We start from the raw sequence: 18967 nt of genomic DNA, 5'->3' as shown, positions 1-18967 counted from the left end.
CTGTGTTCTGCTTTGCACAAGACTATAAAATGAGTGAGATCACAACAACAGTGAAGAAGACCATGACTATGATTTCATGTGCTTACATGGTTACAAAAAAGTTTGAGGGTTCTGGTCTCTCCACAGGGACTGGTTGTTATTTTACAATTACCAGTTTAATCACAGTTATTCAATGGTAGAGGGACCAAACCCTGACATTTGTCTTTCTACAAACAAATGACTGTCCTAATTACTAAGCTACACAACCTACAAAACCAGAACTTAATTTCTTTTGCCAAATGAATTACAAATTGAACTTCTTTATTAAAACACAAACAAAAACCTCCACACAACTGAAAAATGTATTATTACCAGATTATTGCAGTTCACTCAAGAAAGAGTTAACTTTTCTGGGTGACCAGGGCCAACAATAGGACAACAATTAAACACAATGAAAAAGGTGCAACACCACCTATTTGGAATATGGTAGGTATGCTGATTATTACAGTTTCAATTAGTAAAATAGTATTTTCTTTGTTGTATAACCTAGTTAACAGAAAAACAAACACATAAGAAAACCCAGCTAAGGAGGAAAGTAGTTTCCAAAAAGAAGATCTGAGAATGGTGTAGCTGACAGTGTGTAAGCGATTCTATACCTGACATCTGTTGAAAGTACTGCTGTTCTGCTATTAAGAAGCCATAGGCCTTGTACTAACTCCAAAAGGCCTCAGAAAGTTACCAACTTGTGTGAGGGCATACTGTGTGAACCAGAAAAGAATACTAGATGCCTCATGCTGGGATGATTTAAGTGTGAGACAACAGCAACAGTCCTGGAACTATGCGTGCAAGCAGAAGGCAAAGCTCCCCAAACTATCAATAACTCACTTATGGTTAGTTATTGGTCACGAAAAAGTGAAGTCATGAGAGGCAGGAAAAGGGTGTTTTAAGAAAGGCAGAATCACCTTGGTTTACCTGCACCTTGCTGATGTTTCCCTTTCTTGGCTGATAAGTAATACACAGGCATGGCCATCCAAATTTCTACCATTGTGCTACTCCAAAAGGATGGTGATGTGTCGGAGACACTGTACAAAGTGTAGACAATTACAGGACACACCACTGCACATTTCTAGACCTTACCCCTTGGTCTGTCTTGGAACTGAGCTTTCTTAATCAGCAATCCTGACTGGACACTATGCCTCAAAAAGCTTTGGGAAGCATAAAAACTTGGATTTAGATTAGTTATTACATTGTGATATGATTTCATGAGTACTACAGAGCAGCCTTATCAGTGTCACTCAACAGATGCAGCAAGACATCCATGAAGCAAAGATGTAGGCAAATCTCATTTAATTAACATCTTTACCAACCAAAATCTAAGCTTATGTATCACATTTAAATTCTATTTTATTTTCTGGGAATGCATCAACGTTTTTACTAATTCTTAGCTTAAAGACTGTTACAGCAGAACCATATCAGTATTGTTCCTTCCTTTCTCAGGGTCCACAAAAATTTCCACTCCTCCACTCACTACTAAAACAGAACAGAAAAAGCTGGCCTCCATCACTCACCTTTCTTCATGTCCACAAGCAATAGAAATGTTTGTGTCCTGCTCCCAGATGTACATTTCAGTACAACAGCACTAAACTCATTTTTGAGTGCTTGATTTATTTATCATACAGTCATAGAATGGTTTGGGTTGGAAGGGACCATTTAAAAATCTTGCAGTCTAGCCTCCTCGCAATAAGCAGGGACATCTTCGATTAGATGACGTTGCTCAAAGCCATGTCCAACCTGAGTGTGAATGTTACCAGGGAGGAACATCTACCACCTCTCTGGGCAACCTGTGCCATTGTTCCACCACACTTGTGACAAAACTCTTCCTCATATCTAGTGCCCTCTTTTAATTTGAAATCATCATCCCTTGTCCTGTCATAACAGGCCCTGCCAAGAAGATTGTCTCCATCTTTCTTGTAATTCCTCTTTAATTATTGTAAGGCTACTGCAGGGTGTCCCTGGAGCCTTCTCTTCTCCAGGCTGACCAACCCCAGCTCTCTCAGCCTGTCTTCATAAAAGAGGTGTTCATCCCTCTGGACCTTTCCCAATAGCTATGTCCATGTCTTTCCTGTAATGAGGATCCCAGAGCTGGATGCAGTACTGCAGGTGGGATCTCAGCAGAGCAGAGGGGCAGAATCACCTCCCTATGCTTTTTTTTTGATGCAGATGAGGATATAGCTGGCCAGAATTCTGAGCTGGAAGCACACCTTGCCAGCTCATGTCCAGCTTTTAATCTACTGGTACCCTCAAGTCCTTCTCCACAGATGCTTTAAATTGCATCAGTCTCCAGCCTATATTGATACCATGGTTGCCTTAACGCAGGTGAAGGATCTTGCTAGCATTTGGCCTTGTGGAACTTCATGAAGTTTACATGGGCCCACTTCTCAAGCATGTCCAGATCCCTCTGGATGGCATCCTATCTCTCAGGTGTGTCAACCATGCCACTCAGCTGGATTCATGTGCAAATTTGCTGAGGGTGCACTGGATCCCACTGCTGTTGTTGGTAATGATACTTACCACTACTGTACAAACCTCTAAGGGACACCACTTGTCATCCAGACACTGAGCCATTGACCACTGTGCTCTGGATTCACATCCAGTCTGTGGATCATTGGCATCCAACCAATTCCTTACCTACTGAATGGGTCCATGCATCAAATCCATCTCTGTTTAGAGAAGGATGTTGTGGGGGACCATGCCAAAGGCTTTGTGTAAGCCCAGGCACCTGCAGCTCTTCCTTTGTCCACTGATGTAGTCATCACAGACACGTAGACATCAGAGAAGGCCACTAGTTTGGTCAGGCAAGACTTGCCCTTAGTGAAGCAAATCTGGCCCAAGACATTTGTCACCTTATCAGAAGTGAGGCACTAGAACAGGTTGTACAAAGTAGTTGTGGATTTCTCATCCCTGGATGTATTCAAGGCTAATTGTCTCTATTGTCTTGTCAATCTTGCTACCCAGAGCAGCAACTTCCTGTTGACTGGCAGTGGAAAGCAGAAAGGAATTCATCTGAGTCTTTAAGATAGGCTGGATGGAGCTTTCAGCAACCCGGTTTAGTAGAAAATGACCCTGCCTGGGGCAGGAGGGCTGAATCTTTTAAGGTCCTTTCCAACCCAAACCAGTTTATGGTTCTGACGCCTGCAGCGCTGCTGTGGAGCCAGTATAACTGCGGGGAGGCCGGCAGCGTTCCCTGCCGCTCAGGAAGGAGAGCGCCTTTCCCTCGGGCCGGGCAGGGGCGCGCAACGCTAGGGCACAGGCAGGACCCCCACCCCAGCTCCGCGCCCGCGGTGGCTCCAGAAACACCGAGGAAAAAAGGGACAGAGGAAGGAGGGAAAGAAGTGGAGAAAAAGAAGTGAAGGGAAAGAGGGCGGGAAGCGGGACAGGCAGAAAGCCTCAGCGCCGCCCAGAGGCCGTACGAAGCTGCCTGGGCCGGCCGCGCCATGACAGCTACGGCCGCGCCACACGCACCAGAGCTCTGCTGACGCTCCCATCATACCTCGCTACGCTGCGATTGGCGGAGCGCCTCCCAACGACATTGGCAAAAGCTGCATTGCGCGTCAGGGGTTGGCCAGCGGTGCTGACGAGTTTGTTGCGTCTCAGTTCCCCGGGCCTGCAATTGGCTCTGGGCGCTCTTATAAAGCTCCCTTGTAGGCACGCGTTCCTTTTCCTCCCCGGTGGCCCAAGGTGCTGTGTCCTTCAGCTGAAGCTAAGGCCGTCCCATCCGGCGACTGGCACCGCGCCCCCACCATGGCCTCCGTCTCCGAGCTCGCCTGTATCTACTCCGCCCTCATCCTCCACGACGACGAGGTCACAGTAACGGTGAGTGAGGGCCCGGCGCCGGGCCCCGGCCCGGGCCCGGCCCCGCCGGCACAAGATGGCGGCGAGCCGCGGCGTGGCGGGCGGGAGGCGCTGGGGCTGTGGCTAGCCTGACTGCTGAGCACCGCTCTCGTTGCAGGAAGACAAGATCAACGCGCTCATCAAGGCGGCCGGAGTGAACGTGGAACCCTTCTGGCCGGGCCTCTTCGCGAAGGTGGGCGAGGGGCCGGGCCGGCGGGGGAGCCGTGGGGTGGCTGGAGCAGCCGTGTTCCGGGCAGTCCGGTGCGAGCGCGGGGTGGTGGTGTGGGGAGTGTCGGGCAGAGATCACAAAAGAAACAACGGCTCCGTGGCGGTGCTGACTGTGGCGATAGATCCCTACCTGTGTCGTTTCCAGATACTATGTAACCAATGTAAAAAGCCGTGAGTTGCTTTGGCGCGGAGTGAAGAAGGCCGTTGGTTTGTCATCGCCTGCTGTCACCACTCAGGGTGTGACTTGGCAGGCAAGGCAGCCCCATACATCCTGTGCTGACGATGCTGCTTGTGCTCCCTAGGCTCTAGCTAACATCGACATCGGAAGCCTGATCTGTAATGTAGGAGCTGGTGGTGGTGGGGCTCCAGCTGCAGCTGCTCCAGCCGGTGGCGCTGCACCTGCAGGCGGTGCTGCCCCAGGTAAGTGGGCTTCTGTATCCACTGTAGTGAAGAAACAGTTAAAAAACTGTTTGCTACCATCTGGCCTTTCCTGTTGCAGTTTTAACGTGGCTGGTTGTGCCTTGTGTGGACATGCGTGTCAAACAGACTTTTCAGGCTGAAAGTGCACATCTGAGTTGATGTACACAATTCATACTACCTCAGCATTATTGCTAATCCTTGTTTTTCTGTCATGTGTCTTATCTTGATGGCTAAAGATGGCACCTACTCTGTAGGGTTCTTGGAATTTGATAGGAATTAATTTTGAAGGCACAAACTGACTTTGCTGGAACTGTAACTACTGGTCTCCTTAGCCTGTTAGGATTGCTTGGGTCTTGTTTCTTGATGTTACAGTACTCCTGTATGCAAAGGCTGTTGTGCTTTGAGACTTATGAGTTGCAAATATGTAAAAATCCTGATTGCTTTCCTTTTCTAGCTGAGGAGAAGAAAGAAGAGGAAAAGAAAGAAGAGTCAGAGGAATCTGATGATGACATGGGCTTTGGTCTTTTTGACTAATAGTTTTGTACCTGTCCGTAATAAAGACCACTTAATTGTATTCCTGTCTCTTGTGTGGATGGTTGCCTGCAGGTTTTGAAACTGGTATTGTAAAATTTTGCACCTGTCCTTGCTGGTTCTTCTCATTGTATGTAGGCACAATATATATAGCGAGACAGCTTCAACTATCACTTACTGTGTATAGACAAAGGTGGAAATGTGATTACAGTGAGGATGAGATGTGCGACGGGTTGGCAGCTACAGGCTGTGGTCCTATTCAGTAAAAGTGTTATGACTTGGCCGGTGCTGTAGCCTTGCAGTGAAGCTGCAACATGTCCATTAACTTGCTGTAGCAACAGTGCAGCTGCCACCAGGCAGTTTCTTGCAGTAGGTGATTTAGCCTGTTCAAGGGGCAGGTAAGGGCTATGTGCATTTCGGCTGTGGAGAGCAGTGGAGCTGAAGAATTCAGAGCAGGTAAAGTCTGAAATTCCCAGCTCCAGGCCCTTGTTGGGAGGCTTGAATTCAGAACCCTACTGATGAGCAGGTACAATTAAAAAGCAAGCTGAGTCTGTATAAGGTGTGTCCTGCTTTTGCCCTTGCAGAAAGTCAAAACAGCAACTCTCAAAACAGCTTTGAAGGATGGGTGTGGAGGATTGTGTAACTTCACTGTGAAAGGAGAAACTAAAGTTAGGTATTTCTAAAGTAACTTGGATAGGGCTTTTCCAGAGCAGCTGAACAAGGTAAGAGCTGTTTCAGAGGTGCATTCCAAAGCATTAATGAAATTTGGTATTGTCACAATGTTCCAAGGGTGTAAGGACAGAGGATGTGTGCCACGTCTAGACCCACAATGGAAGCATTCTGCTCTGTCCTGTCTTCCCACAAAACGAGCTGCTTTCATTTTTTGAAAGATGCAGGTCACTGGGGAAGAATTGATTCCATACACCAACTCCACCAAGCTCTCAAAACAGCTCCTGCAAACAGCTGCATCCTCCTGCCCTTTTTAAAAAAGACCCCCTAGGAAAACTCATACTGGTATTAAGTCTTAAAGTGATAGGATACCATCTACAAGTCACTTCCCAGAGATGACATGCACTTGTTCCCTGTGCTCCACCTTCGGAGGAGATGCTGCCTCCTGAAGACTACCTTAAGCTTGGGTTTCCTCTGAATGCTTACTGCTGCTCCTCAAGTCCTGCAGAATTGGTAAATGCTTATGGTTAGGGTGTGGGGAAGGATTCCAAGCAGAAGAAAAACCTTGAGTGCTTTCTTCTGGAGGGCACACACAAAAAGAAGACAGCCAGAGCGTCACTGGTAACACCTTTTTAATAGGTCAAAGTAACTGTACAGTTCATTATATTCTTCCTGAGAATAATTTATATCCCTCAACAGCAAAAAGGGAGTGTGGTTTTTATTTTAACAGAACAGATGGCATAACCGGAAAACCAAGGAAAATCTAATTACACTGCTCTACTGTAATTCCTCCCAGGTAAGATAGACAAAAAGGATGGGTTAGTTAGCTACAGTGGGTTTAAAATATTGGACATGGCTTTACTCTGTCTTTATAAATTATATAAAAACGGGGGACATGAATGGTTACAGAACTCCTCCAAATGCAGCTCTGACTTGCTCTGGTACAAAGCAGCATTTTCGCTTCCAAGGAAAACAACATTGCTACAAAAGAACTGGCATGTTACTCTGGTGAAAAAGATGAGTTTTCAGTTGTGTTCTACAGCTAGTTCCAAACAAATGCTTCACACATTCACATCAAAGTAAAAGGCGGGAAGATGAAGAGGGCTTTAGTTTGTCTGGAAATGACTGAAGTCTTGAAAATATAGCTTTGTATTCTTTCTCTGTAAATTGTGATTAGCATATTGCGACATAAGTGTTCTAATAAAAAATTCCAGTCTGGATAGTTCATAGACTGGGGGCAAGAATTCTCAGCCCTGAGGTTTCCCCGAATTCTTCACTTCACCACATCTGTCTCCAATCCGCTGCTCCAAGGGGCTTGGGCTCTGAGACCGTAACCCTGTGGCAGCGCAGGGCTAAGCGTGCCCCCTCCGATGGTACAAAAGTGAAGTGTGCTCCATGGGTGTGATATTGTGAGGGCTTCTGTACAAACTTCACCTTGTGATAATGCCACTTTCTGAATCCCAGACCAGCTTGGCTTTATGACAAAAACTGTTAAAGTTTCACAATGAGAGAGAACCAACAGTGGTCAGTCAGGTCTGCTGAAGTGAGAGGTGCTGGAAAGCCAGGACTACACTGGGTTTAATCCTCACTGCTGGTGGAAGGTGAAATAACATCAGAATTCTTGGACTGATGAACCTCTTCCCTCAGTATTTAGTGCGGTCTGGACTGACTGATCATTTTCAGTCTGGCCTGATCAATAACATCCAGCAAATTTTTGGCATCCACAGCCAGAGCGTGAGCAGCCGTCAGCATTTGCTTTTTGTACTCCTGCTGCAGGCTGGTCATGACATACTGCTGGGCCAGTTTCATCTTGTTAATGAGCTCAGCCAAGTCCGAGTTCAGCAGCTTCTGTGCCATCTCAATCTGGAACAAGAAAACTCAGTCAGCTGTGCAAGTTGTAAGAGGCATTAGTCCCTCCCTCAATGGCCCCTGATTGATGTTTCTGTGGGCACCAAGGGGAACACAGACATTCTGCAACTGTGTGGAGGTCAAGAGCATCCCTGTCAGTTGCTGAGCCATGCACTGTTAAATAGCACCAAGACCCAGGTCACTGATGATGGATTTTAACCCCTGTTTTAGAGTTAACATCTTGTTACAGGTTCCCAGGCCCTACTATCATCACTCTTTATTACTGCTGTTTAAAGGAGCTTGAAAAATAAACCAGGTCAAGTCACCTGGATCTGGCTTCTTAACAAAGTCGCACAGCTAAGCCAGGACAATTCTTTATCACAGCACTCCAAGAACCATTCTCTGGCCTTCTCATTGTTGCACTCAAATCACAGTTTAGGAGAAAAGTGGTTTTATTCCTGACTCATGAGCTCCATTAGAAGATCTCAGTCACTTCTCATCCAGAGGTAGGTTACTGCAGGCTATCTCAGCACACCCTTCCTGCTGCACCAAGCTACGCTCGATTACCTGTTTCATGACTGTGTGCAAGCTGTAGCTCAATGAAAGATGACACTTGAACTAACAGTTAACTCCCAGATGGTCTCTCTGCATTAGACCACTGGTTTTGTGTGAACACTGCTAACAGTTTTTATGTCAGCTTCCTATGGTTGGGTGTTGAGCATCTTCATGTAAGTCACTACAAGCCTATGTCCATGCAGCAACTCCAGCAAAGTTTATTTCATGTCCAGTGATGAACCCAGAGTTCAGGCTCCACTCAGTGAACCAAAATACACATATGCAATGAAGAAAGAGCCAAAACATGTCCAGAGAGCTGTCCTAGATAAGCCTACTGGAAACAATGCCTCAGCATCAGCTCAGTGGAGCTCTACATACCTCTCTGTGAGTGCTTGCAGGAAGCACTGGGAGACTCTCATCGACTGTTGCCAGTAAGGTTCTCAGTGCCAAACCAACCTCCTAAGGAAAAAAAAACAAAACCAAATACCGTTAAAAAAATGTGGATTGAATGGATGAGAGAACTGCAGAGTGCAGGAAGGGTAATTCCTCATCTGGCTAAGAAGGGAGTTAGAACACGGCTGAGAGACTTGCAAAATCGCATCTGCAATTGTGTGTTTCATTACTAAAACAAGATGCCAAAGGGTTAATGAAGAAAACCAAACAATGACCCACCCAACAAATATTCTTAATAAAAGGTGGAATGCAGAGAAGACAGTGCACAACTCAGCACAGAACTAAAGTTCACCCTTACTGTAAGAACTGCCTCCATACCTTCACCATTGGCACATACTCCTCTGGGGGAGCTGGCTGTATCTTACTGGACATTTCTATGACTGCTTTCACCAGCCCAGTGACGTTCTCGTAGACTTTGTCGTTGGAGCGGTCCAGGTTTGCCGTAGGAGGGGGGCTGATTTCCTGTGGCTGAATCTGGAAGCAGAAAGGAGTTGTTTCACCTCCTGTCCCCAGCAGATGGGGCTCAGCAACTTCCCAACCTCCCCAGACTTGCCGGGAAGGTCTCATTCGCAACAGACCCCGCCCCGGGCCGCTGGGTCCCCTGGCCTGGCTGAGCCCACTACACTGACTGCTCGCTCCCGGATCTGAAGGAAGTTTCATTTAGTTCTGCACGAACCTGAGCTGTGACACGATGCTGGGAATTTTTTACCAGGATTTCCCTGGAGAGGTCCCAGTGTAGCTCCCACAACAGAAAGGAAAATACTTTCAGGAATGAGGAAATGCTTGCCACATCTGTGTGGTTCAGTACTGATGGACAAACTCCACTGCCAAGGCAACAGAAAGTTCCTGTTCCAGAAGGATGTTTTGTGCCCCAAAACAATGTCAGAGCACATTGCTAACATATTGATGTAGTGAAGAGATCACTGCAGTACAGCTTACTGTTTTGCTAGTGAAAATTCACTGCAGGTTAACAAAAATGGTGCCACCGGTACAGGTGGGAAACACCAGGTGTTCTCACAGTTTGTTTGCAATAGACCAGAAAAAAGCTCAGTAGATGAAAAATCCTGTAGTTGTTAACTCATGCAAAACCTCCATTGAATCAGATCTGTGTGAAGTCAAATCCAAGACAGACCCAAACAATCCTGGGTCAGAAAAGAATCCTGAAAACTTCCTCCGTATGGTCCTCAGTATCTCTGCTCCTGAACTGCAGAATTACCAGCACCCAGTTCTCTGCACCTCTTTGCTGTTACAAGATTCCCAGGCAACCATTCAGTGGGAGCAGAAGGCTAAAACAATTGCTTATTTCAGACTGGTCACCCAGTGGTCATCCACCCTGTTGATCAGAGATGGTTCACAGCGTTTCAGCCCACCACTCCAGGTTAGTACTGGTGCTTACATCTGGTCCTAGGCTTTAGACATTTCACTGGAACCACTTGAGGCACCACCCTGATGATAGTATAAAATATTTGGAAGGAACTTTGTCTAAGGAAGGAGTGCAGGATTTAGTGCAAGGTGATTCCATTTTGTTGAATTTCACAAGTGGGTACCAACAACTATTAGAGAGATTCAATCTGGTGCATTCCTCAGAAAATACCTTAGGAAAAAGAACAGTGTCATTGCCTCCATCACCAGGGAAAGGCTGTGATTCTAATTGGTTTCAGCAATCAAGAAGTTAAATGGGCATCTGGCAGAGTCACATGCAAAGACATTTTGGAATAGGGCACGTACACACACACACACTGCTTACCCTCCATGGCTATGGTTGAGCAGAATGTGGGGGAAGGTTAAAGAAATTTACCAAAAGAAGGGAAAAAAAGAAAAACAATATTAATAAAACTCAGCAGGAAAAAAACCAAACCAAACCCAAAATATGTGTAGTAATAACAGACCAGTTAAAAAGCCTGCAACAAAAACCGCATCTTCAGCAGTGCCAGCAGTCATCTGTGTTAGCTCTTGCCCGTTTGTTACGGCAGCACCCTGCGCTGCGCGCCCGCCTGGGACGTGGAAGTCTTTGCCATGCACCCATGCTTATGTTTACTAACACGTGGGCAAGAGATCATGCAAAGCTTGACAGGAGCAAGCCAGTCTTGGGGAGCAGCAGAGTGAGGACTGGAGTAGAGGGGCTCTGCCACAGTGGTTAACGACATGTCCTGTACAGTCCTAGACCCTTTGGTACACTCAAGAGATATAAGAAAATGTAGTATTCATCTTTCTGACACTTCCCAGGCCCTTAGCTCAAGAAGAGGGACATCCATGTTTCTGAGCACTCCATTGGTTGTTGGTACCTAACAGCAATATGTGCTCTGCAGACTATGAAGCCAGTTTCTCTGTGTGGCCTTTGCCTCAGCAAGTAACGCAAAGCCTTGTATTTCCTGGTGCCTGTCCTAAAGGCTCCTGAGGGCAAGCACAGCTCAAATCCTCTCATTGTCATTTCTGCGGAAAAGGGAGACTGAAATGGGTGTGTGGAGAAGGCAGTCAGAAACAAACCCCAGAAGCATCTTCACAGTTTATGACTGCAGACACTTAAAGCTATACACTATAAAAAATAATGGGCTGCTCTCTTTAAGAGGCATAAACCAATCCATTTTCAATGAAGTCTTGACTGAAAAACCAACAGAAACAGCCCTTCTCTTCTATTGAAGAAGGTATTTAGCACACAAATCTTGTTCACTCGTTATTACTGATGACTCTGGCTGCTCAGGTTGGTTTCTTGTTAAAAGGACACATTTTAGAGAACATTTTTCGTGTTCCAGTACCAGCATTTTGCAAAGAGATTTTAGAGAAGCCAAGTTTAGTAACACATCTGTTACTACTTTTTGATATTTTCTGCACTTGACAGCTTTGAAAGCACTGGCATCAGTTTACAGACAATACTTCTGCTCACAGTCACCACTGAGCCTGCTTACACCAAGTCTCAGAAATTCTCATCCTTTCAGAACAGAAGCACAGGGGTGAGAGGTGGCAGTGCCTGAGACTGATCTATGGCTGAAGACCTTGCTTTGATGGCAAGTTTTGCATTTCATGGTCAGATGAACTGGATTACTTTCTGTATTTTCTTAAACCACCTGAACTAAGTGTAGCTTATCTACCACAACATGGCTTCCACTTTACTACAGGCTTGGCAGGGCTTCAATTAGCCAGAGGTTCTGCTTCCATGAGGAGCTGTACTAGTAGCAGTAACTGTTGGATTACAGCAGGGATTGCCCCAGTGGGAACCTGTGCAGATCCCATCTTTCTCCTTTTTGGAATCAATTGGAGCAATGCTACATCACCTCTCTGGGTGGCATCAACTGACCATTACAGCAGGAGTGATCCTGCTCTAACACTCTATGTTAGCAAGACATCAGACCAACAGTCCTTGTGGAGGTGTGGCTGTCTGTCTGAAAAGGTTGTGAAAGAATAAAATGGTCACATGTACAGATCAGAGTACTCTTGACAGACAATCCCAAACCACTATTATATCAATCTGCTAGAATCTGCTGGCACCAGGAATAGCTCCACTGGATCCCCTTGAGAGACCCCAAGGTCACTTGGCTTTCTGTTTCCTGAAGATTAGAAAGATAACAGAGTCCCAAAGGCAGGGAACAGCACCCAGAGGCATGGTTTTAAAAGTGACTGACATACTAAGGAGCAGCTCTACTGACACCAACAGGGGACTGGATGCTCTCTTTCATAGCCCCCTGCAGCATCTCTGCTAGGAAACAGAAGTTTCATTTTTGGCTTTATTGATTATTTACTGCAGATGAAACAAGACAGCAAGTATCCCATTCACAGGGCAGACAGCTCATTTCCCTTCTTCCCTTGTTTCCCAGAACTAGCAGGGTTTAGCTTTGGGGCTGCAGCAAGAGCTTTTTGAGCACCACAGTACAGACATGTCTCCCTTCTCTGTGACCACGGACAGGAGAGTTTGGTACTAGCTAAGCAACTGTGAACCCTTGGTGTGCTCCTTCCTGCTTTACAAAGCTGCTGAGCAAGGAGTCTGAGTCCATACAAAAGACCTCATATGCCCTTAAAACTAGAAATAAACTCACCTGGGAAAATCCTAGGTGAGGAACATGCTGAGTCACAGTAATGGAGGATATGAGCCTACCAGTTAACTCCCCACATCCCTGGAGAACTGCCAGTGCATGTTTGCCCCATGACAACATTTACTTGAAGTTTAGTTGCTTTTGTTTCCCATGGTCTCTACTTGAAGAACAGCAGACTATCTGAGAGTGGCAATGTTTAGTTTCATGTGGTGCTGAGCAAAGTACCTTCACGCCTTCGTTGTAGCTGTCCACGGGGCTGTTCAGGCTTGCAAGGCTGCCCAAATGGCTGGGGGCTCCTGGGCGGGGAGGCTTCTTTGGCGGAGCTGCGTGATCTGGGTAACGACACAATTTGCATTAGAGAGCACTGTAGAGGATCAACATGTCAGAGGTACCTGCAACCTGCTCTGTCAGCACTGCAAAGGCTACGGAGGCTCTGCTGTGCTAGCGGAGGAGCTGTACATCTGTATGTGTCTTACAGTAAACTCTGGTTTGTAGGAGCTACACTTCAATCTTTATTTCTGCTGACAAAACACAGACAAAAGGCTGTGGCACTCACCAAGTTACCCTGCATTTGTGAGAATATGGACATTTCAGTAAGGTACTTTGAAAATCCCTTCACAGGGCAACGGCTACTCATCTCAATACACCTCCCTCAGACCCCAAGAGGTACTCACCCCTTTGTACCACAGTCAAGTGCCACACGTGCAGTGTGTGTCCCGGAAAACTGGACATCTTTGTGCCAGAAATCCTGGGTGTGATTCACTTTGAGACTGAGAAACCTAACTGTAGGTGTCTACTTTTGTTTTACATGTCTGAACTGCACGCACAGTGAAGTCCCACACAGTGACTCAGCTTCCTCTAGACACTTCCTGCCTGTCAATGAAATGCTTTCTCGGCTTTGCTGACTGCATCTCTGGAGGCTGTGTGGGGATGTCAAGCATGTAGTACACCGAAACGTCTATGCATTCCACCTGGAACTGAATCCACCCCTTGCTGGAAGATACTGGTGTAAATCTATGTTCACTACTGATGGTAGAAGACAGGATTCAAGGTGTTAGTCTATGAATTTACTACTTACCTGGTTTACCCACAGGCTGATATATGTGCTGGTTACCAGCCTGTAAAATAGAGCACACATTTAGACCAGTTACTATAGTGCTCCCAACTTTCATCAGCACAATCTCAAACACAGGACAGCCAGTCCTCAGCCCATTTCCCAACAGTCCCAACACATCCCTATTTGCCACCCTAACTACAGGTATGGGATTTACAGAGTCAGAAAGGAACTTTCATTTATTTTGCATTGTCCACCACAGCCCTGGCCTCTATGTCACAGTTTATCCTTCACTATTCATCCAATGTGGTGCTACACTCACAGACATGTGTAGTTTGTGTTCAGAGATCAAACTGCGCTAGTCATGGGGGTGAAGAAGAAATGGCTGTGCAACAATTACAGAACCAAGACTTCGGCCTTGTTACAAAGGTGTAGCTGCTTGTTCATCTGGCACGTACAGATTAAGAGTGCACTGACTTCCCTCCCTAACTACACTTACACAACCTTCAAGCCAAACTCAGTCACCAAGGTGAGCAGCTCTGGTGCCAGCACAACCAGCAGCCAAGGGCTGTGTGCACAAGGGGTTCTACTGGGAGGTACATTCAGGGAGAGGAACTCCTCTGCTTAGAGACAGAGCTCTGGGAGAAAATTAAGCAGCATCAGGGAGAGAGAGATATAGTTGTCTGCAACCACAGTCTACCTTCCCTGGGACAGACCTGTCAGGCAGACCAGACACATGATATGAAGGATTCCCTATCTTCTCCCCACCCAGCAGGGCATGGTACTCCAGGGATGGGGGCAATGATGACAAGCTCTGGCCTGGTGCAGTAGACAGACATCTCTGTAACTACCCCACCTTCCCAGGTGCCCCTGTATAATAGGTACGAGGCTCTGCAAGTGGAACCAATGACAAGGACAATGGTTTATCCAGGTTGGAGGTGTTTCTAAGGTTAAGTCAGCCTATGACCTGCCTCAAAACTGCTTCAATAAAGAAATAATGACGGGTCATTGTCTTAAGAGACTCTATTCTGAAGGGAATAGAAGGCCAAATATACTGACCAGACCAACTTCACAGCAAAGTCTGCTGCTTCTTTGAGGGTCTGGGTTAAAGATGTGATGAGGAAGCTTCCTACTTTAGTACACCTATTGGATTATCTCCTACAACTTCAGCAGGAAAAGGAAGTATATGGACATTGGAAGCAAGGACAGGTGACATGGAGGACTATAGAGACAGGTTTTGCCACTACAGGGAGAAAATTGGTGTGGCCAAAGCTCAATTAATGTGCCCTGGCAGCCAAAACAGCCAACTGTGTCCTGAAGTCCATCAACCATAGCCAGTTGAGGGACGTAATTGTCTCCCTCTACATGGCACGGGTGGCCCAATCTTATTTACAGTGTGCAGTTTTGGGCACCTCAGTATAAGGAGGACATTCAAGTGTGTCCAGAGCAGGGCGACTAAGATGATGAAAGGCTGTAAGGGCAAGATTTTAGAGGGGTTGCTGACGTCACTTGATGTGCTCAGCTTGGAGAAGGCTGAGGGGGAAACTCACTGCAGTCTACAACTTCTTTAAGGCAGTCAGGGGAGGAAAGAGGCTCTTGTGTCTCTGGCGATCAGTGAGAGGACATGTGGAGTTGTTATGAAGCAGCACCAGATGAAGTTAATATTGGACATTAAGGAAAAGTTCTTCACTGAAAAGGTGACCAGTCACTGAAGCAGCTCCCCAGGGAAGCGGTCACAGCACCAAGCCTGTCACAAGTTTAGGGAGCACCAGGACAATATTCTTAGTCATGTGGTTTAGCTTTAGGTAGTCCTGCAAGGAGCAGGGAGTTGGACTCAATGGTCCTTATGGGTCCAATCCAACTTGAAACCATCCATCTTGAGATAATCTCTGATTCTATAAAATATGAACAACTTTTTGTTCACAAGCAGATGACCGCTTTTCACAGAACTTGCAGTTGTCCAGTCACAGAAAGCATCACAGCCCTCACAGAGTCACATTTTATGCAAGCAGATCTGTTTAGAGGAGTTTCCACTGCAAAATACAATTCTACCTACCTTCAGTGTTTAACAGGTCTAGCACTGAAACACCTTCAAACCACATTTATGCATAAAATAAAGACCTTTTTCTACCAAGTCAGGTACCCAGGAAAGCTGCCTGTTGAACACTTGGAGGATGACATTCGATCCGAATGTCTCAGACTCACTTTCAGCAGTAAGAAAACAGCACTGCCTGCCATTCTCCTTCAGCTGTGGACTGCAATCTCCATCTCTATTGTCAGTCACCACCTATGGATGTTATTTCATTAGCTTTTCTTCCTAAACTTTTCAGCAACTATTTTTGGAGATCTCCCACTCTCTCTTTTTCAAGAGGCACAGGCAGGTAACAGGGACAACCGCAGTCCATGGGCTGCTCTGTGTGAACGCCACCGCCGCCTCGTTTCAGTGCTAGATGACTGTGGGGAAACCGAGCAGAAAGTCTGCAGGAGATCCTCCAAACTCTATCGAGAAGCTCATGCCTTGCAAACTCACTCTCTTTCCATTAACAAACTGGAGGGATACTCACAGTTGTAGTTCAGTGTTTACTCAGCGTTTCAGCCTGATATTTGAAGAAATTCATGTTGTGGTTTTAAAATTACAGGCGTATCTGACAATGGCTCCTGCGGCTCAGGGTGTCTAGAACTTCCCAAGGGCTGCTTTCAGCTGCTCAGGACATTGCCAGACTTTAACTGCATGACCTGAAAACTCCCACATGAATTCCCTACTTCAAGCTAATTTCTATCAGTTTACTATGGAAAACTGTAACAAGAATCACACTTTTCAGACAGTAAAGTTCCATAAAAACATATTGTACAGGAAGAAACCTGGAGTTCTTTAAACTTTCATAGACAACATTCTATCAACTCAATATTTTAGAGTGAAAACATGGTAGCTAGTAATGAAGGGGCATCCTTCATACTCCAATTCTGTATCTAAAGAGGGGGGAATATTTCACTTTCAGAAATCAGGACTCAGAAATCAAAGATCCAAAGTCCTGAAACTCTCTTACTGTCAACACCAACTTCTGCAACCCAGTGGCTGATGATCTCACACTGTCGTACATCTGCCCTCTACAGTCATAAAAACCATCTGCTTTCTGCCAGCACCATCAGTCATGTCATTGACTTTAATTTGTGTTGTTAACCTAAGTATATCAAATCTGATAATCCTTGAGGGGGAGAAGAAGGAGAAGAGAGGAGGGAAAGTAAAATTCCACTAGAACAATTATTGCATTTGTACTTCCAGAAAATTGCATATTAGAAATGCATGTTAAAAGAACATGCACAGAGTTATGCAGCCATGTGTTAGCCACTTAGGAACTACTGAAATGTATGCTGCTGCCCTGAGCAGCAATCAGAGCTGCTGTGCTCTCTGCACTACAACCTTCTAAGTGCCACAATGACTAATGGAACAAACAGCAGAGAAGATGTAAATGACCTCTGCGAAATGGATTCTGTCCTTGCCATTGCCACTGAAACCTCTGTGTAAGGCTGGGCAATTACCTAATCCTAGTTCTCCTAGAAGCACTGCCCATTTCTCATCCTCTTGATGACAAATGGAGATTGATTCATGGAAGCATCAGACAATTCCTACTACAAATGAAGTCAGTGTTATCTTCTGAATGTATGAAGAACTATAAAAATGCAAAATCAAATTCTGAAACTAGAAATGTAGTTACCCTGGATCAGAGTCTCATTTAAAACTCATATTTTCCATGATCCCTACGTGTTTTCTTCATACTTCCTCAAATGGGGTGTGAAATTGTACTACCTCATCTGGCAAGATAACACTTCCCCTACAAGCAGTTTGGCATCTGGGTGTTGCACTTTTCACTCTAACCCCAGGCAGTCATCTGAAATCAAGCAGCAGTCAAAGGAATCAGCTGCCTGCAAGAAACTGTACTTGAAACCCACTCCCACTAACAGCCACCTGAATCAAACCTCTGACATGACTTAAAACTCTCCAGGTTACCTCAAAGTATCTTCATGATTGGCACAAAATGCAGCAGTATTTTACTTGCTCTTATACAAAGATACAACAATAACAAAGATAGAATAACTAATAGTCTCCAACTTCATGAGAAGGAATTTAGAAACTTCCAGACATGAATGTCTCTAGAGACCTTGCTGCAGCGTGCCATTAATACACTCATTCATGATTGTACTTTGGCTGCAAACACAGGAAGATTTTCTTTTATCTACACTAAATTCTTAGGTGTGAAGAAATCCTATAGTCAAACTAGGAGTTTAGAATCACATCCAAATGAACCAGGAAAGTGAATTCAAAGTATTAAACACTTTAAAGACGATCCTTGGAGAACAAATGGGAGATGAAGCATCAGGTTTCAATCATTAACCCCTCCTTTCTAACAGGATGATTCAGAAATTCCAAAGGCAATTAAACAATGGGAGAGACATTTTGAGTCAAACAGACCAGAGTTCAACCAGCGAGAAAGACTACCAGGGCTGCAGCTGTTGTCTGGCAGTACTGGGATGGCTGTGGGGTTTATTCCATTTGTTTCACAGTGGATCATTTACCCCAAACACATTTCTGGGTAATACAACAGTAACGTTTACATTCCTTGTATGAAAACCCTTCAGATATTTAAACAACTGCAAAAGTTATTTTAGTCCTGCTTCCTGTTGACAGAACTTTCAGAAAACTACCCACATTTTAAAATAAAAGGCCTGGTTATACAGCACATGAATATTTAGAACATTGCAACATATCCACAGAAGCACTGTAATATTTGTTTCAACAACAACTTCAAGGGGGAAAAAAACAATCCCCAAATCCCCTAAACTGCTGCATGAACAAATTTGCCATGGCAGCTGCTCCCACAGAAGCTAAGCCTCTTGCAAAGCTGTAGAACCATGTAATAAAAGTGGAAACATTCAGCAGTAACTTAAAATCAGCTCCCATTATCAACATAATGTACATGTTCTGCTAGGACACTGGAAAAGGAGTTGGGAGATGAAAAGATCCCACACAATACTTACTGGGCCCTGGAGACCTCCATCCTCTCTGTCAATGCTGCTTCTGGAGAGCCGTACATCAGGTTTCTGAAAGAAAAATGAATGATTTCATTCTGCACTCTGCTTACCCAGTCACACCACCTCAGCTCCAAAAAAAAAAACCACCAAAAATCAGGAAAATACAACTGTCCCTTGATGACTACTGCTGTCATTTCATTCCAGGCTATACACCCCGCTGCTGCCTCTATGCACTGCTGCAACTGCAGCTACTGAACCTCCGGCAGCCTTCTCGGCTGCT

The 18967-nt window shown here is 45.5% G+C and overlaps 2 protein-coding genes across 12 annotated transcripts in view; one reads left to right on the top strand and one right to left on the bottom strand.

The window, feature by feature from the left end:
- Nucleotides 1-3690: 3690 nt before the first annotated feature.
- RPLP1 (ribosomal protein lateral stalk subunit P1) lies at nucleotides 3691-5092 on the top strand. Its single transcript, XM_068155468.1, has 4 exons — nucleotides 3691-3852; nucleotides 3989-4063; nucleotides 4401-4518; nucleotides 4973-5092. Exons 1-4 carry the CDS (start codon nucleotides 3781-3783, stop codon nucleotides 5050-5052), a joined length of 345 nt encoding a protein of 114 aa, XP_068011569.1. The 5' UTR covers nucleotides 3691-3780; the 3' UTR covers nucleotides 5053-5092.
- Nucleotides 5093-6333: 1241 nt separating this feature from the next.
- PTK2 (protein tyrosine kinase 2) overlaps nucleotides 6334-18967 on the bottom strand; it is a 197642-nt gene continuing 185008 nt past the window's right edge. For all 11 annotated transcript variants that reach the window (XM_068155459.1, XM_068155461.1, XM_068155460.1 and 8 more), the window contains 6 exons: nucleotides 18694-18756; nucleotides 13681-13720; nucleotides 12828-12934; nucleotides 8893-9048; nucleotides 8500-8580; nucleotides 6334-7581 (listed from right to left, as the gene is read on the bottom strand). In XM_068155459.1, coding sequence (XP_068011560.1) covers nucleotides 7369-7581; nucleotides 8500-8580; nucleotides 8893-9048; nucleotides 12828-12934; nucleotides 13681-13720; nucleotides 18694-18756 — 660 coding nt within the window. In that variant the 3' untranslated portion in view covers nucleotides 6334-7368. The remainder of the gene's footprint in view (nucleotides 7582-8499; nucleotides 8581-8892; nucleotides 9049-12827; nucleotides 12935-13680; nucleotides 13721-18693; nucleotides 18757-18967) is intronic.

This window comes from Melanerpes formicivorus, unplaced genomic scaffold, assembly GCF_026170545.1.
Source record: "Melanerpes formicivorus ecotype bairdi unplaced genomic scaffold, bMelFor1.0.p_v2 SCAF_32, whole genome shotgun sequence".
In the NCBI taxonomy this organism is placed as follows: Eukaryota; Metazoa; Chordata; class Aves; order Piciformes; family Picidae; genus Melanerpes; species Melanerpes formicivorus.
Note: the sequence above shows the minus strand (reverse complement) of the source record. Positions and strands in the feature narration are given on the sequence as shown.